The 22,105-nt window shown below is 37.1% G+C and overlaps 1 protein-coding gene across 1 annotated transcript; it reads left to right on the top strand.

Annotated features, from left to right (window-relative positions):
* The first annotated feature begins 603 nt into the window (after positions 1-603).
* On the top strand, positions 604-11,930 carry LOC148614372 (uncharacterized). The gene is made up of 5 exons (XM_088588500.1): positions 604-775; positions 1,149-1,331; positions 5,588-5,665; positions 8,272-8,455; positions 11,274-11,930. The coding sequence occupies exons 2-5, from the start codon at positions 1,228-1,230 to the stop codon at positions 11,286-11,288; spliced, it is 381 nt and encodes a 126-aa protein (XP_088444626.1). The 5' UTR covers positions 604-775; positions 1,149-1,227; the 3' UTR covers positions 11,289-11,930.
* The last annotated feature ends 10,175 nt before the right edge of the window (positions 11,931-22,105 follow it).

Raw genomic sequence — 22,105 nt, forward strand, 5'->3', positions numbered from 1 at the left:
ATTATATTAAGAAATAAGAAATGGTTTGCCTAAAATACACTCCGTGCCATATGAAAGCCTACAATATTGCTCACCGCACATGACAGCCAAACATGTAAATTAGCACAATGTCTCTGCATTACTTAACACGGAGGTACTTTGCTTTTCGGTTGTTACGTTTATGATTTATGATGGTTGCTGAACTATTGATTCAACGTCCTAAATGTTTTAAATTGTAATTTCTGTATTTTAAAAGAACCGCTTGTAGTAAAACTATTTGGAATCCATTTATTAAGTATATCAATATTTTCATTATTCGGTGAAATCTTTTGCAATTCCACGTTTATCATTCTGGTAATGACAAAATATTTTTTTCTCGTGTGATGGACATCTATTGTCACATGTTATAGTCATCTTTAGAAAAAGACGATTGTTCGTTACGTTAATTCTGCCGATAATATTACTTTGAAATTTCTCATTGATTATACATTTTACCCATATGCTGCCCGCTTCAAATATCAAACATTGATGAATGACTAATTATTTTTCATATTCATCATGTTGAATAGACGATTTTATTGAAGAAAAATATTCTAACTCGAATGTCAGTCCTTCACCTTTGGATTATCGTAACGACCGTTTTGGTCATCCACTTTATCCCAGTGAATAGGAAGTAGGAATCGTTGTCTATCGCGTGCATTTGTTCTCTTTTGTTTTTGCAGACACTGATTTTCCATGATGTTTTAAGATTGATTGTCAGAAGCAAGTGGGTTTCTTGGGCCGGTTGGAGATTTCGGTAAGATCATAAGTTTATATCTATACATTATTCTAAATTCAAAATAAATAATTGCCATTAACGATATCACCATTTATCAGTTTTATAAACATCTGCCGGAATGTGGCTCACAGAAACGAAATAATACATAGCACTTTTGCCTGAGCAATAACAAAATACCAACCGAAATAACAAACACAGGCAACAAGTCCAATATCCCATGGTGCAACTAAACATTTAACTTGCGCGGGGAATTATCATTTATACAACTGATTCTAAAAACTAGAACGAGAAAAATATTTTGGAAGTTTGCCAATTGCAATCTAAGATTAAATGTATTATATCAATTACAATAACATATTATTGTTAATAGGAAACACATGTTCTCTTTCAGTGTACGTTCATTTTTATATCTCCTTTCGATATTGGCTTTGACGGTTTCCATCGTTGTTGCTGTATCCGCAGAACATCCAATGGCCTACAACACAATGATTAACTGTTTTCGAGGTTCTGCTGAAATATTTACATGCTTAGTAGCTTTTCATACTCTTCTCATCGAAATGAACCAGTTCAAAAGGTAAGCATATCATAAATTCATAGCAATTTTCTTTGTAGCAAAAATGTTGTCTATTATTCATGACAGATATGGTGTCGTACCAGCAGACAAAGCCCAAACACAACATTGTTTTTGTCTGCAAAACGTTTGACGTTCAATGTTTATTATTAGAACTACACGTAATAAGACTTTTATTGCTACCACATTCTCCAAAGTAAATGTGGAAAACATTAAATCGGTGCTATCGTCTATTGGTCCCTCTACCAAGTACGATGATTGTGATTTACCGTATATATACTCAACAAGAATCCATATAAACAACGTTTTATGGCTGGATCTTCAAAATGTGCCACCAAACCTTTTTAAAAACTTAACTTCAATACTCGCAACTGTGAAGGAGGGTGTGTGGTCCTACCATAACACTTGTCACTCCCGTAGTGGTATTAATTCAATATGCATCCTGAAAAATTCGAAAGATATTTTGCAGACAATCAGTTCTATTACCAGAATATAATAACATTAAAACCTTTGATTTTTTAACACTGTTTACTTCTATCTCCATACTCGGTTAAAATCCCGACTTAAAAATATTATCTATCGTTGTTTTTCCAAAAAAAGATGGTACACCTAAATAGAAATATATAGTTCTTGATAAAGATTTATAAAATGCTGGAATTTTTAATCGACAACATATTTGTCCAGTGTGCTGAACGTATTTTAAAAAAAAAATCGGTCGGCATTCCATTGGGAACAATTGTGCTCCTCTGCTTGCTGACCTATTCCTTCACTCTTATGAGGCTGACTTCATAGCTGATCTGATCCCAAAGAAAGAACATCGTTTGACTAGATACTTTAATCTCAGCTTCCGCTATATAAATGACGGATTATCTTTGAACAATCATAATTTCGAAGATTTAGATAAAGGATACCACAGACCCTTGAAGTCAGCCGCATATCTTGACTTACACTTAGAAATCGATGATAAAGGAAAACTATTGACCAAAATTTACGACAAACATAAGACTTTTCATTCAGCATTATCAAATTTTCTTTCATTTGTTGTAACATCCCTTCAGCACATGCGTATGGAGTGTTTATATCACAACTCGTACGTTATGCTAGAGCTTGCTAAAACTACGCAGACTTTTTTTATCGCGCTAGAATTCTAACAAATAGAGATATGTTGCTACACGATTGAAGTTATCACTACAGAAGTTTTTTTTTTGGCTTTGGGTCGTCATGATGAACTCAACAATGTCCGATAGTAATCAAAGAAAGCAAGGTTCGAATGTTTACTATGAGAAAAAAATCAAAAGACAAAGACTAAACAGGGAATACACACACACAACAAAGAACATAAACATTAATTGTATAGGCTGTCTTATTTTTAAATGAAGACAGTTGATATTAAAGGATTCCAGTTTTACGCGTAATCGTTTCAACAATTTCATCAGTTCTGCAAAATGTTTCTAAAATATTAAATCATTTATAAATATATTAACAAATATTTTCCAGAAGGTAATATAAATACATAAATACGGATAAATCGCCAGTGCCGGAGAATATATACAAGTCCACATATATTTTAATTTCCTATGGATTAATATCGATATCAAAAACTGTGTATACTGTTAACTTCAAACTTATATTCTATGGTTTTAACAGACATAAGATTGAGTTCTTGAAAAATGGCTTTAACTTCATTGACTTCACATCAGTCTTACTTTTAGTGGCCGTAATACCATGTAGAATTCTGAGATTAAAAGAACAATAGCCATTACTTGCTGTTGCTTACTTAATTTGGACGTTGAGGATTTTTAAATTTGCCATAGTATTCAGGTATATTTAAAAAATACAAACATCGTACGATAATAAGTAACTTTGGATCAATAATTTTCCGTCCGATGTATTTTTACTACAGAATTTCAACACATGATAACACGACATATTTTCATCCAGTAATAAAAGAATAAATCAAGATAAGGCAAGTCAATATATATTTCGCCTTTTTTTCATTTTTTCAAGTCTAAATTTGGTAATATGAGTTCAGTTTATTTAACTTTATGTTTTAAATCTCAGGACTATAAATGATTGAAGGTAGACAGTAGACACTCATGAAAATTGATTAAACTACGATAATGTTCCTCGAGACAAGTAAGGATAAAATTGTCAGCTATATTATGTTGGACGTTTATCTCAAAAGGAGTTCGATATTAACTTAAACGTGTTCCCATTTTAGGCAAACCGGAGCATATGCGCAGATGTTATGGAAAACCCTTTCCATTGACATTGTTCAGTTTACGGCTTTTTTTCTTGTAATACTGCTTGCATTTGGTGGTGCTTTTTTTCCTCTCTTTAAAAGGAGACGATGCCTTGGACAGTTTTACCGAAACAAGGTAGCGTACTTCATTTTTGAGAAAGTTGAACCATTGACATATTATGCTAACAAAAATATATATAATGCTACATTTCTCTACATAATCATTGTTTTCTTGTGTCAAATATTTATTCCGGAGTTTTTTCGGAAAATTTCTAGGGAGATTATGAACCAAATTTTCATTGCAAATTGGTAAATAAATTATTAGTAAGCACTAGTTCATACTAAATCCAGTCACTGCCAATGGTAAAGTGATTCCAGATAAAACCCATCAAACTTACCAAACAAACGATGATTTTAAAGTTTACATATGCTATTTTATCACATTTAAAAACACACATTCTACTTCCACTAAAATCAACCAAATCAATAACGATAACTCTTTCAAAGTGCCATTTTCATGTACAGTCTATATATTTTTCTCAAAAGCGAAACAACAAATGCAAAACTAGGACTGATTATGTGATCAGTGACTGTCTTTGAACAAGACAAAAGTGAGTTTGTTGGGTTTCTCACAAGCATGAATCACCTACTGTCTGATTTTGACTGACTGCTATTTAATATGATATGTTAAAACAAATTCAATGAATCGCAGCATATAGTTTCAGATACATCACTGGAAGAGGGCACTAGGACAAAATGGGGCAAACGTTTGAATTGTTGATGAAAACTGGAAACAAATTCAAACAGATAACCGCCTTTTTTAACTAACCTGGCAAAAGGCCATGAGGGCTATTGTCATCACTTTGCGGCCGTCGTCAATATGTTTTCTTTATATTCTTCTCCTCTACACTACTTGACCAATTGGGACCAAAGTTGGTATGAATGCTCCTTGGGTATCCTGCATACAACTGACCTGAGGAAATTTGATGCGTCAAAAGACATGGTCGTTGTTGCTAAAAATAGATCATAGGGTTTAGACAGTAGTTTTTCGCATATATCTCAAAAATCGTTAGGTTTAACAAAATCATGACATGGGTAAAAGAGTTCAGAATAATGAGATCTGTGGCCTAATTTTCGTTTTAATATGTTAAGTCATGTTGGGAGTTATTGCCCTTTTTGACGACGTTTTTTGCTAGTTTTGATGTTATTTCTTTCTAAATTCTTCCCCTCTGACACTAATTGGCTAATTAGAACTGAATTTAGTAAGCATATTCCTTAGGGTATCATGCAAAGAACTGACGTTGGGATTTTTTTTTATCTGAACTGATCCTTATTGTAAGGCCTACAGAAGAATTATTGTCCTTAAAAGGTAACAAATGATGTTTTTTTTTTACAGTTTTCAGCCAATATCTTGAACACTATAATAGATACAACGAAAACTTCAATATATGAAATGAGTCCTACCTAAGTCTTCTTGCGTCAAGATTGTTGGACAACTCCTTGTCAAATTCATTGCCCTTGAAAAACAAAATTTCGCCGGGGAGCGACTGTTATAGTATTACTAGCCCTATCTCTGACGAAAAAAATATTTTACAAATATACAATAGGAATCCTTTAACAATTTTTTTGAACCTTGAAGTGTGACGTGTTTATAACAAATTGGATCCAAAACACTGTACTCATTACTACTTACCTATTTAATGATAACATTACCGGTATTTCGCTTGGCTACTTAAGAAACCTCTATGTTTAACCATGTAGGCAGTACATGTCGATCGTATTCACTTTTTTATGCAGCAAGACTCACACAATTAATGTTTCAAATCGACTGCAGTAAAACGATACCATCATATCTTATATTAGTTGTGGTTCTGAAATATATAATTGATGGGGGTGCATGTTCTAAATGATGCATTTTTGTTTTCGATTGAATTATAATGACAGAAGATTATATATCTAACATGATTTTTATGCCAGAGAAAAGAAGTAGATTCATAAATGACTATGACTCTTTCAGATCATATTGGGATATCATTTTCCTTGGACTTAGAGTTTTGATAGAAGCGGAGAGAATAATCGAATATACAGAGCTCAGGTACTTAGTCTTAGGCGTTTACGATATTCATTCGTTTTGTCGTTTGCATTCTTGCTTGTAAAACCAAGGCGAGAAATGGATACGAAATCACGTGGTACCAGAAATAATTGGAATGTTAGATTGAAACGAATTAAACACATATCAAACGATTATTATTCGATATCATCTTGTCTTTTTATGGTTAATAATAGTTTTCATCAGGCATTGTGATTTCAGATTTTTCTTCACTTGGTCCATTGCCTACACTTTGCGTCTGCGTGGTCCGTCGTTGTCGTCGTTAAAAAATTTTCAAAACTTTTTCTTTGAAAAGTTGATATGATTGTTTCTTAGATATAAGCATTTTGTATTTATGTCAGTGAAATATATTAAATTCTCACTCATAGAATACTTCAACATACAACTTATTGACAAATTGAGATTTCCTATTACAGTACGCTCGCATTTAATGAAAACAAACTCAGAATACATTGAAGAATGAAATTATTATCAGAACTAATAGCATTAGAAAGACTTATTCACTTTAATTCCAGTGGCCTTGATTTGCAGTTGTAATGAAAAGTACTGAAAAAGAAAGATTCGATAAGTAAAACAAAACTGAAAAATGACTTTGAGTTTTTACACAGGAGTGGAATAACAGGTCTTAAATCTTAATTATTCATGTGATTGATTGTTGGGGTTTAACGTCCAAACGGCAATATTTCAGCTATATTCAGACGATGAACATCAAGAGGATGATGAAATGAAAATAAGGGATGGAACACAAGACTAATAGGGTCGACACATTTTGATTGCCACTAGAAAAAGGGGAAGGGTTAGGTCGGGCAATTAAGCCTCATGTGGCGGAGCGCAAAGGTTCTTACTCCTATCGAATATCAAGTACGAGGAACGTGACATCTTTCCCAACACGGTGCATCACTATGGTTTGCGGTCAAGTTTTCCGTATTGTAGCCTGACAACCCCAGCAGGTAACACGCCAGAGGTACCCCATTCCACATCCTGGGGCACACATCTTTGTTGCTCTGTGGGCAGAACGGCTAGCCCCGGCTAGGTTTCTGAGCACTATTAAGTCGCATTTTATTATTTTTATTAGAAAATCCGTGTTATTAAATAATGGGGGAGTTTTTTTTTCAATGAATGAGTAACATGAACGAAATGTTATTCCAAAATCCCAACCCCATACTTCCCTTTCCCTTGCTTTCAAAATGGCCAAAAACTTATAGTACTTTGCAATACTTCACATTTTTTACCCTTAAAAGCATCTCCCTAGCAACATCATTTTCAGTTTTGACCATCTAGTTTTGGTCGGTCAAATGAATCTGTACATATACATATACCGGAAATATACCGGAAATATTACAATTCTCCACGGATTATGGGAATAATTTACACATAACATGTGACGTACGCAAAATTCAGACGCAACTGACAGCTGCAAACAAGACAATAATTGCATTTCGTATCTTGGAAAAGCTATGCTTCGATTTGGATAATACAATCGGAGTTATATTTTCTTTCCAAGGCGGGTTAGGTTCTTGACAACAGCAACAGTGGAACAGCGAAGAATCACATACGCACATCCACGTGTTTTTAAAAACATCACATTCACTTCTTTAAATAGGTAAAAAAATGAAAAAGACTTGAAAACTATCAGGTAAGATGAATTTACTTTTACTGAAACCTAATCTCAATCTATATTTTTTATTTGTTCGATTGAAGGAAATGATGAATTTTCTCCGTAAAGACAGTGACTTTTTGTTACTCCCGGGACATGACTTTTTCAGTTAGTATATTGGGGAACCTTAAGGGAAATTTAGAAAGTACACATAATAACCGTAGAGCTCACACCGCTTCGCGGCGCTCGCTATTACTGTTGTATGTATGGGCAAATTCGGTAGGTCATCAAACCGCCAAGACGTGGAATCTAATTGGAAGATAGCTAGTCTCATCTGTGAGATTGAACCTTTAATATAGCCAATCAAACTGTGTAGTGTAGAGCTTAGCAAAGGCCCCAAAGACCCCTGATAAAGAAGCTTATTTGACAATGTACGCACTCGACTGAGAAATTTCGTGTACACATCACCGGTCAGACATTAACGTACCAATCCGTGAATTGTTAACACCATAGGCTAGAGATGTCGGTAAATTGCTACTAAAAGGGGACGTTTATTATTGGAAAGTCGATATCATCACTGTTTTCTTAAAGTTGTGATTTCATACGTCTTGTATCATCTATATACAAGTTAAGGTATAAGTATGTAGCCGACGAAGGTCTCTTTAATTCATAGTTCATTTTGGTTGATAGGATGTAGGTAATCCTTTGAAACTAGGATTATTTAAAGATAACACATCATCTTTATGACGGGAACTAAAATTGAAAAAATGGGCTATAAACTTCTTTTTTTTCCGTAGTACATGTATCCCTTCTAAAAATCTGGCTTCATATAATTGTAGGAACAAATCGACCAAGATTGGCACACAATTCGTTCCCATAAGTATTCTGATTGTCTGCTAAAACACGAACGCTAATCACTGCAGCTAGTTACGCGAATATGTTTAGGGATTCAGGCTCTTTGGACACTCAAGTTAATGATGTGAATTATTTACAGGCCAATGAGCTGTATCATAATGCTAATGTTCCTGTTCACATGTTGCGTCATCTTGTTAAAAATGTTGATAGCTCAGTTGAGCGATACATACCAGAATGTACAGAAGGATGCGTGGAGAGGATTGGAAATTAATTGGGCATGGGTTGTTTTCAGCGGCGAACTCAATAGTTTGTATTTAAGTCATGTAAGTATCTGCACGTGAATAAAGGTGCGCTACGTTCACTTTTATTTAATTTAGGTGCTACCACAGCCAATCCGTCTACATCCAGGCGACCGGCTACAGTTTGGCTTATCGATGTATGATCAGTCCTTAAGACGGATTTTTCCATATGCCAATATTATACAACATCAATTGTACAAAGCAGTATACTGCAAATGACAAAGAAGAAATTGACCCAAACCACGTTATTTTGTATAACCTGCTAAAAAAACTAGAAAAAATCCTTTAAAATAATTTCGTCATCATGAACTCGTGGATCGTTATGGTGTATCCATCCGTACCATGAGAACTGATTTATTCAACAGGTCATAGTTCTCCTTTCCTCGTTTGTCTACCTCGGACTTGACTTTTTATGAGCAACTCGGCGGATGTTTCTAGAAAAGCAGAGGACGCTTACACTACCGGTGCACCTGGTCTATGCTCCCAGTTTTTAGTGGAATCCGAGTTGCTCATTTGCCTTTGTTACTTTGTATGTATGATTTTAGTTATTTTCTGTTCTTTGTTGTGTATGTTTGTTTTCCATGTCTGGTCTTTTTCCCTGGATTACATTCTTTTGATTACCGCTATAACCTTGGTTCCCTTGATTACTCTTTTTGTATGATATATATATATATTCGCGAAGTTTACACCAGTCGACTTAATTATGTCACGAAACAAAGCGTAGTAAAACGAAGTATACTCAATATATACAAGAGAACAAATCAATGTTAATTTTGTAATACATAAAATTAACTTATTCTTTTAATAAACACAGTATTTAACAATAATTCGCGCAGATTACTGTTTTTTAATGTAAAAATCAATCACAAAAGGTTTAAGACACCTTACTTGACGTTGATTGTGTTTTGAAGTATAAGAAGGTTAAATTTGAATTGTTATTTATAATAGTGAAAGTTAGTTTGCAAGGCATTGTTTAAATCACAAAAGCGTATTTTTTTAAAGTAATTAAAGGAACCAAGGTAATAGCGGTAATCAAATGCACTTAAACTGGGAGATGAACCAGGTGCACCGGTAGGGTAAGCGTCTTCTGTTTTACTGGTGACACCCGCTGAGTTGCTCTTAAAATGCAAGTCCAGGGTAGAGGAAGGGGAAAGGAAAACAAAAACCTATAAATAAAATTTAAAAAAACTTCATTGTGCCCTAAATGATCTTTATATGCATACCTCCGTTTGATTTGTTTTTTTGAAATAGGTTAACTTTGGTGGCTAGTTTTGTATGAAGTATATGAACAGATCAAACAGATACAGAATACCATATTATAAACTACACTACATGTATTAGATATTACTAGCTATGTTTTTCCTAAATTATTGTTATGATCCAGTATTTGGAGTCATTTACAGCTTAAACAATTCTTCATTCACATTATATTGCAAATCATAACGACGAACTAAATTCAGATAAAAGTAAAACGAACACTATTTAAGACGAAATCGATATAATTGAAGAGAGAAATCGTCAAAATATTTAGATTTCTTTCAAAAAAATTATTAGGTGCCACTCCAGATATGAATCATTCAAACTGTTATTCATGGTTGCACAGACTTTCTTGTCATTTCTATGCAGTTAAGACCCCAAACCAAAATTTCCAACTTAATGTATACTTCAGGTAGTGAAATCACTAAAACATTTATTTTTGCGAATGAAATAAAAAAAATAGGAGCTGCAGTATGATTACCAATGAGACAGTCACCCACCAAAAGCCAAGCAATTAACAACTAAAACTCTGCAGGTCACTACACGGTTTTCAATGTTGGGCAAACCCATACCATGAAGCTAGTTTTTAAAGTCTATGAAATGAAACTATTCATACAAGACGAAAATCGACATAACCTATCGAAAAAATTAAAAAGAATAACAATGAACATACAAAAGAGAAAACAGAATTTCAAGTTATATAATATAAATTGATAACTATAAGTATGTAACGTCCATTTGAACTTCTACTTAAGATTTTATTAGATATGTAAAATTAACTTCGATTTGAGCAATTTACAAAACAAATCTTTGTTTTTCCCTTATTTTTCCTCTGTTGCATTTAAAGGACGCGAATCTCATGGTCCTGTTTATGGAGGCTATTGATCATTGTATGCGTCATATTTTATACACAAGAAAAAATGACAATTGGCTCAGTGATATTTTTTTTTGTAAATGTCTTCAAATATATTGCTTTAACTGCTTCTTTTCTTTTAATTAACTCTTTGTCTATGCCATCTGCATAGAGGAGAAGGAGTTTTTTAAGTTGCCGCTAACTTTGTCCTCGAATTCCTTGCTGACTAATTTAATACTTGTATCATATCTGAAGGGAAAACATCTTCCAGGTCGTTTAGATATAATGAAAAAATGTAATTTAGTATATGTTATTTAGCATGTTTTTATTTTCGGTGCTTAAATTTCAACAAATTTATGGCTAGTATTAGAACAATGCAAAAAATACTTGCCTAATGCGGGTTATTAGTTCAGTTTCAAGGATTATTCTTTTATGACGTGCTTCAAAACTCTTTAGACCACATCCGCGGTAAAAAAAAAAAAGATAAACACACGACCAGCATTTCATGCGATACATAGGCTGCGTCTGTTCTTCAAGAATATCAACAAACTAGTCCTATTAGAATCGAAATAAATCACGAAAACTCCATTTTATCATTGTTTTACCACGGGCTGAATCAATACGACATAAATGTTCAAAAGTTCTTAAGATCAATTCATAAAAAGTGCTAGTTGTTATTCTAATTTTTCAACACTGTGTCTATAAAAAATCTTTTTTTTTTTTAATTTTCAGATCGAATCTTCGTAAAGCCTCGTATATTCTCTACGAATTGGGTGATAAGTTTAAAGATAAGGAAGAGTGAGAAAAGGAAACAAATTAAAGAAAACTATACATTAATTTTCCTTACATTTTCATTCACTTGCGTTACTTAACCATGTAGCTTTTGAGTTAAATATGCACAGCATTGCAAATGTAAACACAATACTGATATTTTCTGAAACTTCTACAAATGTTATTTATTTACAATTATATATATTGAATACATTTATGTATTGGATTTAGGGTGTCTTTGAAGTAAGTTCTGACTTTTACGACAATCGAAAAGGCGCCTCATTATAAATGATACATCTTATGCATTATCTAAGTACCTTAAAAAATCCTTCCAAATGGGTTTATCTCTTTCTTAGTGGTAAAAGTAGAGTCCCGTGTTTGCATATCTAAAACATGGTAGTACCATTTAAAGATACAAAGGGCGACAACGTTTAAAACCATGCTTTATTAATTTTTTACAAGGATTATTATCTTTACATTGTTCATACAATATATTGTTTTTAAATATCACCCTTTAATATTATATAGTTATGATTTACGTTTTGTTTACTATTAGAAGCAGCATTTCACTTAGAATTATTGATAATCCATAGAATGTAAATATTCTTTTGCAAATCAAACCACTTACGTACAATAAAGATGTTTTTACATTGTGTTAGTTTAATTTCCATATGAATTGATTACTTTAATCAAGAATGAAGTGATGGTCCTGGTTTTTAATTCAAGTAATTGTTTGACTTGCATGTCTTTCTTGTGACTAACAAATGATAAATGAAAACATCAAAAATACTGATACTCTAAACAAAGGTTTAGGCCTATCTCACCAATACATAACAATCACTGATCATAACGTCTTCAACAGCAGATGGTAAGGACAAATGTTTGCATTTTAACATTTCTGTGTCACTACCCCGTCCCAAACATGTATCTATTATGAATTTCATCACATCAAACATTTGGAAAGTGCAACGGCAGTTATGTTGTAATTTAAAGAAAAAATGGGAAGAAATTGTGGCAGGCAGTGGCACTGGGTCTTTCCGATGTCGCCAACTACCTAATTTGAGAGTTTATCCTTTATGTTAAGTTCTTACATGCCAGAAGAACAAAATACTATTGTTGCTCAAAAAACCATATGTCATACCCACCACACTAAAATGATTCAGGGTTAAAGGAGGAATCCTGAATATGGAATATTTGAAATTAAACACACTCTCCGACCCCTGCCTGTTGCCTTTAAGGATTTTGATTTATTTGGTTTTTGTATAGAAGTGAATATTATTTTGATAAATGTCTGCAGTTGGGTGCCTTTACTAGTTAGTTTTTTTAACCTTTATAGAGAGGATGGTTAAATTTTAATGTTGATCTTAAGTTGTAGCAGTTATTCATTATTTAGATGAGGTCATGTTTGGTGAACAGTGTGGAACCAATGAATGAACCGAAACAATGAACACATTTTAACAGTTTTGAAACCAATTAGGCGTTTCGCTAATCCTTGATAAGACAAGCAGATCCACCGCTACGTTGACATTTTTACTAAGATGGTCAGTTAATTTAAATGTTATTTTATGTTAACAGCACAGTAATTTTTTCGTAGATTGGATGTTAAAATGAAACCATAAAAAAGAAACAACAAAAACAAAAATGTGATTAGATTTTGAGAAGCCAATATTATTATACAATTAGCCTTTGTTATGAGTTTTCTGTAATCTCTCCTTCAGATTAATCGGTTATCAAATTCGTTTTTTTACGTGTAATACACCTAACAATCGTAACCTAATTAAGCATGTTTTTCTATGATAAAGTTGTCATAATTTAACAAACCATTGACCATGCGATTTTCAATAAGCTTATTTAAATTTGTATTGTACATATATTCATAGAAAAGAACCGAATGTTTCTTAGCCGAGATCAAAATAACAAATGAACTAAAAAATAGTGTTGCTGCCCGACGAATGTGTTGAAATATACCGGAAATCATGATCCGTAATGGGAGAGGGAGGTTTTTAATACGATAAAATTTGGTTTAGGTTCCACTATATAGATAGGTCACTGCATATAACTTTATGACAATTTGTGGAATTAACGCTAAATTGAGACACTTAAACAAGCAAATCCAACATTATTTTCCCGTAAAAAGTATATATTTTTCAAAACCTTACATTATGGAGATCCATAAAAAAATAGATATTCTTTTTCTATTTTGATATGAAAATCTGTTGCCATGGTAAAATAATAAAAATATACATCAGTTTTTATAACAAATTCTGGGTGCCTTCCCAAAATTAATTGTCAAAAAACAGGTTTTCTAAAATATCAGGCAATCAAAAACTGCCCAAAAAAAGTTGGCATGGTATAATTGTAAAAAAAAAAATAATAAAAAGTACCTTTTTCTGCTCATTTGTTAATGATTTGAATTTTTGCGAAATTTTGCATATTTAAAAACAGCCTGTTGGCGCAGGAAAGAGAATCAAATCCAGTGAGGACCTGAATCTTTCCAGACAGCTTAAAGCATGCATTTTACACCTCTTTACCTTCACAAGTATTGCATCTATTTATGAACGATGGGTCTACTACCCACAATCAATATTTCCACCAAGTTTCACCTTTTATTTTTAATTTTTACAAAATTAGACCAAGTCAGTTTCGAAGGGAGTAAGCAATTTCTAACGATAAAGTCGAACTCGGACCGGCAACGAAAAGAATTAGGAAATATACGGACTTAAGTTTCTCGAACTCCCGATAACTCGAACACATTTCAATGGTCCCTTGGAGTTCGAGGTACCGAAGTTTGACTGTATACCATCCTATTTGAATTTGATATGTCTTTTAAACGTATAATTTCATGGTAGTCCTTACACTTCCGAAATGTAATACCCTTTGTTCATAAGACAGGTTAGAAATTTCTCGAAACTGGAAGGTTTGAATATTCTAGGTAACAGATAATCATTCATTAGAATTTTAAGTGTTGCCGCATGTGATGTCTAAGGTAAGTACTTAATAATGGCTTGTAACTATCAATCTTAAGCATTGCCTGTGTTATACTCGATATACATCACGCTGTTTGGTGTTTAGCGTAAGTACTTTATCATTGGTTGTAATTGTCATCTTTCAGATGCATTGAAATGTTGAATTATTATATGATGGATAATTAATTGGATAGAAAGAATAACCAAAAAAGTGCTGAGGAACGCCACGATTTATCGAGTGTGCGGAACAAGTTCAATCTTAATGCGTTTTTGACACAATTATTTTATTTTGGTTATCAATAATACATTGTAACCAATTCATAATCCCATTTATTATATAGACTTTCTACACAATTTATTGATATTTTCAACATTAATTTTAAATTTTGATATCAGTGATGTGTCATTTTGGCATGGAAAAGTGTGAGCCCATTTTATTATTCATACCGTTTATTCTGACCGATATACATGTCTGGACAGTGTCTATCTCGAATGCCAACTTTTTAATGGTACAAATATCCCTCAAATGTCAACTGTGTAATGGTAATCAAATGCATGAAGACTAAGTGCTTTTAGTATTTTTTTCATCATATGAATGTCGTATTGTGTTAAATGGAAATGAATCTGTATGAAAGTATCACTTATATTAGTCTTCATAATAACCGTGTGAATATTGACATTTTTAACACAGGTAACATTCGATGATTTGCTGGGATCTACCTGTAGTGTTATTAAATACACTACACGTGATATCCTTGAAATGTCATTTAAATTGACGATACTTGTGTTTCATTTCCTTAAAATTATTATTGTGTATTTTTACTTGTTTTTCTTTTTTTCTCTAATCTGATAAACCACCACACACCAATAAAAGCTCAATTACTAATAAAGCGTTTTTACACTTCTGGTGGACCAAACGTCCACAAGGGACTACAATACGCTTTTACACTCCAGGTGGAACAAAGGTCCCAAGGGACTACAAGATGCTTTTGCACTCCTGGTGAACCAAACATCCCCAAGGGACTACAAAACGCTTTCCCCTTCACGAGTTGTCTGCCATCTCACGAACTGGTGCAAGAACTGTATATAAAATCACAGGCATGTTGATGTATTGAAGTGTAACAATAATGACTCCAGTTGTTAGACTACATATGCCACATGATGTTTGTGAATGCAAGCACCGGTGGGAGCGTGTGCTTATTCATGGAGGAATCCGAGGTTATAGCTGCAGTGGATGCGGCGCCGAAAGGTACGCCAACCGCTTCGAAGGAAGGACCTATAATTCCCACTCCCGTCGCAAACCTAAGCAGCCGCCCGGACCACCGTGTTGCATCAAGACCGTCCGTGGCCATCAGTGCACGTACCCATCCATATCAGGCAGTGATAAATGCAAGAGGCACTCGAAGCTTTTCCCTGAGACATGCTATCGGTGTGGTGCTAAGATCGCCCGCGGCAAAGTCTTGCATCGAATCCACGAGGAGACTATACGCGTATCCAAATTCGCCACCCTCTGGTCGGGCGTAAAACTGAGGATGGTGGAGGAGTACGATCTCTTCAAAGTCGTGCAGAGGGCCGACCGCGAGCCTTTCTGCTCTTCCAAATGCATGGAGAGTGCGTAGGATCCACTATCCCTTCGGGAAATGGGGGTAAATCCACGGTTTTTGCATCCCGCTAAGGCAGGAGGCAAAAAGCATTGGAAGGCTATGGCTCGAACGCTAGGGGTGATCAAGCAACGCTTAGGGGCGTTCGTTCCAACGCTATGTGGCGTTCAATCCAACGCTTAGGTAAAATCTTGGGAAATAACGTCTCCGTCCTTCCATAGGCTCTGACGAGTGCGGATGCCCTCACTCCGTATTCACACTTTACTGGGTTCGTCACGACCGTCCCCACGAATTTTCACACATTTCAAACTTTCGTGGGGGCGTTCGATTCAACGCTTAGGGGCGACGGCGAAGCTATAAATAAACTACGTTTATCAAGATCACCTATCCCAAGCAGCGTGAGGCGCTTGCAAGGGACTTGCAGGAGACCACGCGCAGCATTCAGGCTAGCGACATGCAGCGTCGCCTAGATAAGATCAGACTCAACCGCGACCTCTCCAAGATATTCAATCCCGTGGTCGAGACGCATAAGGAGACCAAATCACAGATCCTCCCAGATCACCAAAAAGATTGAAGGTTTCCCACTCGCTCTGCCCACCCAGGTGCCTGCCCTTCCCCCTCCTATCCCTGCCGACTAGGACGACGACGACCCACTACCCATCGAGCAAGCACTGCGAACCAACCTCGGTCCAGCTCAGTATGAACCCTCAGGCCGACCATACCTTTGGATTGCGAGTGGAAGACGGCTCCATCATGATCGAAAGTCTGCCCGTCACTTTCGATGGAGACGATATCTTCGTCGATGGCGAGCGCTATAAGGGTACTCCTGGCCTGTGGGAGCTCATGGTGCTGAAGCATCCCAAAGATTTCGACGTGGAAAATCTGAATACCTATGGCGATATCCTACGAGCATCCAATGCGATGTATCAAGGAAATTCCGTCCTCTCGTGCACTCCAAAGTCCAATCGAAGCCGCAAATGGAAGGAGATCGAATCCTACTTTTATAAGCAAGATAAATATGGCAGCGGGGTGCCGACCGTCTTCCTCCCCACATGCTTCGACCAGCTGCTGGATCGTTTCGATCTTTGCGCTGCCGCCTACCAGGCTGGAAATAATGGGGTGCGCAACGAAATCGTGGCATTCCTCGACGCCATGAGAAAGTCTGACCATATCAGCAGGGAGGAATACGAGCTGCATCGGAAGCTCCTCTAAATAAATTTATGATGCCTTTAGTAGTGAATCACGGTTATCGCCGGAGATATGCCGTCGGCGGACGAGGACTATTCAATGCCATCACCAATCTAGCCGGACGCGTGCTTACCTCCTCTGCCGCCAAGACGTTGGGTAGTAAGGCCGTGAGCGCCGCTTCCAATGCAGCCCTGAAAGGTGTGGAGAAAGTTGAGAGCAAGGCCGTGGACCACGTCGTCCATCGAGTGACTCGCAAGAAAAAATCCTCCCCCAACACCACCCCACCCCCCAAGATCAAGCGGACTACGCAGCAGCAGGCCCGTCTCAATAATTTTATCTCGGGCGGGGGCATCGCCACCATCCACGATAGATAAATATATGATGGCCAATATGCTCACTATCACCGAAGGACTGACTTTCGATGAAAATCTCCAGGAGTATCAGGTTCACGAATACGAACCTCAAGCCGGGGCGCAGCTAAATAATGCCGGCGCAGAGATACGCATCAATATCGAAACCCAGGATCTCTTCGTCCATCCCGCCGAAAGCTATCTTTTGATTGAAGGCCAACTTCAGAAGAACGATGGCACTGCGTATGGCGACGGGGATCTGGTACCGCTCATCAATAATGGTGTCATGTATCTCTTTCATAGCATCAGCTACCGACTCTCCGGCCAGCAGATAGAGAACCTCAACGACACCGGCATCGCCACCACCATGCTAGGAATGCTTACGTACCCCGACGATTTCTCCAAATCGCAAGGCCTCAACCAACTATTGTTCAAAGACTCCACGACCAATGCCGAGACAGAAAACGTTGGATTCGCAGCGCGTCACGGGTACATGATCACCAAGCCAACCAATAAGGGATCATTGTCCTTCTCCATCCCGCTCAAGCACGTCTTTGGCTTTGCCGAGGACTATGATAAGATCGTCTACGGATTCAAGCACGAGCTCTCCCTGGTGCGCGATTCGGATGCAAATGCCATCCTCCGAGCCGTCGCCGAGAGTGCACTTGAGCAAGGTTTCCTGGTTTGTCCCCCAAGTCATCCCATCCGACGAAAAGAAGCTGCTGCTCTATAAGACTATCCAGAGCACGACCAAGATCGATTGTGGATTTCGCATGAGCAGTGCGACTCAATCGTCGTGTCCCAGACTTCGCAATTTCACTGGCATCTAGCCGCTAAAAGCGGGCGAAAAACCGCGATGGATCATCGTCGCCTTCCAGACCGATAAGGATAATGACCAGCTGCATAATGTCGCTGTCTTCGACCACTGCCGATTGCAAAATATCCACGTGACCCTCAATGCGGAGCGCTATCACGCCGTAGATTTTAATGCCGGCTTCACCCAATGCAGGGTCGCCAGGCTCTACAAGGAGAAATCTTATGGCCCTCGTGAATCTGGAGACCTACTACTCCATCCCCAATATTCATGCAGGTAATAATTCCTTCCTCTACTCTCCCGATGATGGGGCTAACTGGTTTCCAGTCGAATGAGCACCGGTTCCTCCGGCATCGACATCAACGATGAGATCCAACGGCAACTGCGGCTCCATAAGCACAAGGCTAAGGTCCTTCTCGATGCCAACCGCGCGACTCTGAGAGCAACCCTCACCCTCGCCAGAAATTATCAAGTGGATTTCGACGTGCCTAATAGCCTAAATACGGGGCTTGGATTCGAGCGCCGGACGTATGCCTACGACCGTAGCATTAATGGTTATGCAGAGGGTGAGAATATCGTCAATATCATCAGCATCAATAGCATCCTGGTGAATAGTGATATCATCCACGGAAGCTACGTCAGCGGCACCCAGCGATCCTGGCATGAAGATCATCCAGACCCCCAAAAATCTAATATAATTACCAGCGACCCTGAGAACTATCGACCGCATGCAGATGTATCTAACCGATCAAGACAGTCGCCCCATCGATCTGCGAGGAGAGCATCTCATCATCCGCTTCCATCTGCGTGAGGTATAAATAAATGGATTATCAAGAGTACGATCTCAACTTGACGAAGGGTCAGGCAGAGAAGATCCAGCGTGCAGCAAAGAAGGGTTGCCCGTGAGCGTTCGATTGCTGCACGCAAACCTATCCGGTGAGCATACGATGCTTCTCACTCACCGCCAGATCCAGCGCATCACCAAGCTTTTGCAGAGTGGGAAGGGTAGTATAGTCTTGGAGATGAGTCCGAAGCAGGTGAGGCATAACGTGCAGACCCAAGGTGGATTCCTTCCCATGCTCGCAGGTCTTGCCTCTGCTGCGCTACCAATGCTGGCCAAAACCGTGCTGCCTGCATTGGGGGTGGGTGCATAAGGCGGTTTGGGTAGTGCAGCCATCCAAAAGGATGTGGGATCTGGATTGTACCTGAAGAAGGGTGGAAAAGTGTGTTGTGTGAAACCTCAGGGTCGTGGCTTGTATCTCAGCCCGGGCAATTTGTCCAATACCTACGGCGATGGGTTGCACTTGAAGAGCGGGCGTCATGTGTACGACGGTAGCGGATTAATCCTTGGTCCTAATAGCCCCTTCTAGAGTATTCCCTCCCCTGCTGGGCATGCTCCTCTAGATATAGATAAATGGACAACGTAGACTCTGAGAGGCAATCCTACCAAAAAACTAGGATCAAGTCGATTGAGAGAGAGCTTGAATCCGAAAAGCATAAGTATGCCCGACTGTCGAGAACCTATAAGCGAGTGGATAAAGCGGTATCTTTTTCTCTGGGTGCGTGCGCCGTACTCAACGTCATTTGCACCACCGGCACACTCAGCACCGCCGCCACAGGGATAGGCGCAGTAGCATGCATTCCGTTAAGCTCACTAGCCGTCGTGAATTCCATCGCGATGATGGTTTTGACGGTGATAGTCAAGCGCATCCGCAAAAAGCGTAAAAAGCATGAAGATACCGTGCGTATCGCCAAATCCTACCAATCCAAGATCGAAGATGCAGTGAGCAAAGCGCTGCAGGATGAAGATATCGATGAATCTGAATTTGCAGGGGTTGTGAAATGTCTTGGCGTCTACTACGACGAAAAGCAGCAGCTGCGAAAACCTTCCACCACCACCACTTTTAGTGAAGACCTTACTACGCATGCACCATAGGGAGGATTCTTCCAACGCGCGCCTCGCTCGTCTACGCCTCGCTCCCCCGCTTATTCCAGAATCCTCCAGATCAAAGTCTTAAGTGACCAAAAAAAAAAATTTCCCAATCCAGTAATTTGGATTGGGAAATTTCGAACCCCTAGCCCTCGGTTATTTTTTTTTAATTCCTCACCAGATGGTAGGAGAGGTATTCCTGTTTGGATTTTTTGCTCACTTTGAATCCCGTGCTCCGGACGTATGCTCCTTGCAAGGGATCTTTTTCTTTGTTGAGGGTAGGGCAAGCCCATACTTCGGTGCTCTCTCCTTGTCTATCCTTCAAGGTGAGGATCTTAGACTTACCGAACTTTCCATCCACCTCTATCACCTCCGTGATCTTGTAGATTACCCTGATGGGTAAGTCCTTCCATTTCTGAGCTTCCTGACTCTGCACTTCAACCTTTTGCTGGACGAAATCCTCACTGATGAAGTCTTCTCCGATCGATACGCAAGACATAATTCTTGTATTTACCCTATCCTCAATAGGGATGCTGTCCATATGCATTTAGCCGTCGGGGTTGGGGTTTTTATGCAGGATTTCTGCATGTGGGGTAAAATCGGCCTTTCGACACTACTAATATTGAACTGATCAAGACCTATTACTGTCATATTGATTAAAATAGGTTTCTGTACTATGTATTATCTATCACCAATATTATCATTTAAATTCAAACGTGCATGACTTAAATATTCAGTTTCGTGTAAATATCACTGAATGGTACTTTTTTTTTTTGGAAACCAGTTAGGTTTAAAAGGCTTTTCATTCAGTTCGTTGTAACTGTGTTAAGTTTAGAAAAACCGTGTTATATTGATTTAACATTATTTGGTGTCTTAGTAGGTTCTTTAGTATTAATTTTAAATTTCAAATGTTAAGAGCAATTCTATGTAACTACCAAAGAATCCACAAATTAATGAGAAATGACATATCTCAGAATTTTCTCATTTTCCTACTAAATATTCCCTCTGGAATAGTAAATACTTTGAGCAGTATAATGATTTTTAAAAAATATTTGATGTTACCATAGCAATATTTTGTTTTTGTCCATTTATATATTGTTGAAATATTTCATTACTTTATTCTGTTCAAATAGCTAAATGAATCATATAAATGATAATTTTAATGAAAACATATGTGTTTAAATATAAAATGTAACAACATTCACAGTGTTCATAATTATATAAGTTATTGAAATAGGCAAAAAGTCCAAAAACTGGAATTTCTTTATTGGTCATTTTACGATTTTTTTGCTGAAACTGCAACTTTTAAAAGTTTCACCTATAAACAATGCAACTGAGAAATATCTGTCAAATATAACGTTGGTCCTATAGATAAAAATATTTAAAAAATGGCACGGATGTTTTTGTCGTTTAATAGTAACGGGTTTTGAAAATTGGGCAATTTCGTCCCTTTTGAAAAAAAAATGCATTCCACCAGTTCACCATCAAATTAGGTTACATTTTTGGAATGCGAAACTTTTTGCATTTGGTTTGTCTTTATATGACTTACATATAGAATATTATAGTCTACTATAAGTTTAGTTTTTTTTTGTGTAAAAGTGCTATTTTTGTTTTAAAAAAACACAGATTTTGAGAAAATTCAAAAACTAACAATGGGAGGATAAAAAAGAAAACATTATACTTTTGTTCTGTTGCATTTGTACATTGTATATTGTGTGTTGAATCGTGTTTTTGTTTTTGTTTTTTTTTTGTTTTTTTTTTGTTTTGTTTTGTTTTGTTTTGCTTTTTTTGTTTTTTTTAATTTTTGTTTTGATTTTTGTCTTGTTTTGTTTTGTGTTTGGGGGGATCTTGGGAGGGGTAAAAGTGTTTGAGGATTGCTTGTTGAACAAATTGAAATACTTTAGTAATGACTGTCTTACTCTCTTATCAGAACTAAGTAATAAA

This window comes from Perna viridis, chromosome 6 (genome assembly GCF_037379345.1).
Source record: "Perna viridis isolate PV_CMFRI_1.1 ecotype Kerala chromosome 6, ASM3737934v1, whole genome shotgun sequence".
In the NCBI taxonomy this organism is placed as follows: Eukaryota; Metazoa; Mollusca; class Bivalvia; order Mytilida; family Mytilidae; genus Perna; species Perna viridis.

Coding starts and splice junctions, on each gene's coding strand:
- LOC148614372 (XM_088588500.1), top strand. CDS start 1,228: ATGGCCTACAACACAATGATTAACTGTTTTCGAGGTTCTGCTGAAATA. Junction 1,332..5,587: donor GAAATGAACCAGTTCAAAAG/GTAAGCATATCA, acceptor TGACTCTTTCAG/ATCATATTGGGATATCATTT. Junction 5,666..8,271: donor ATCGAATATACAGAGCTCAG/GTACTTAGTCTT, acceptor AATTATTTACAG/GCCAATGAGCTGTATCATAA.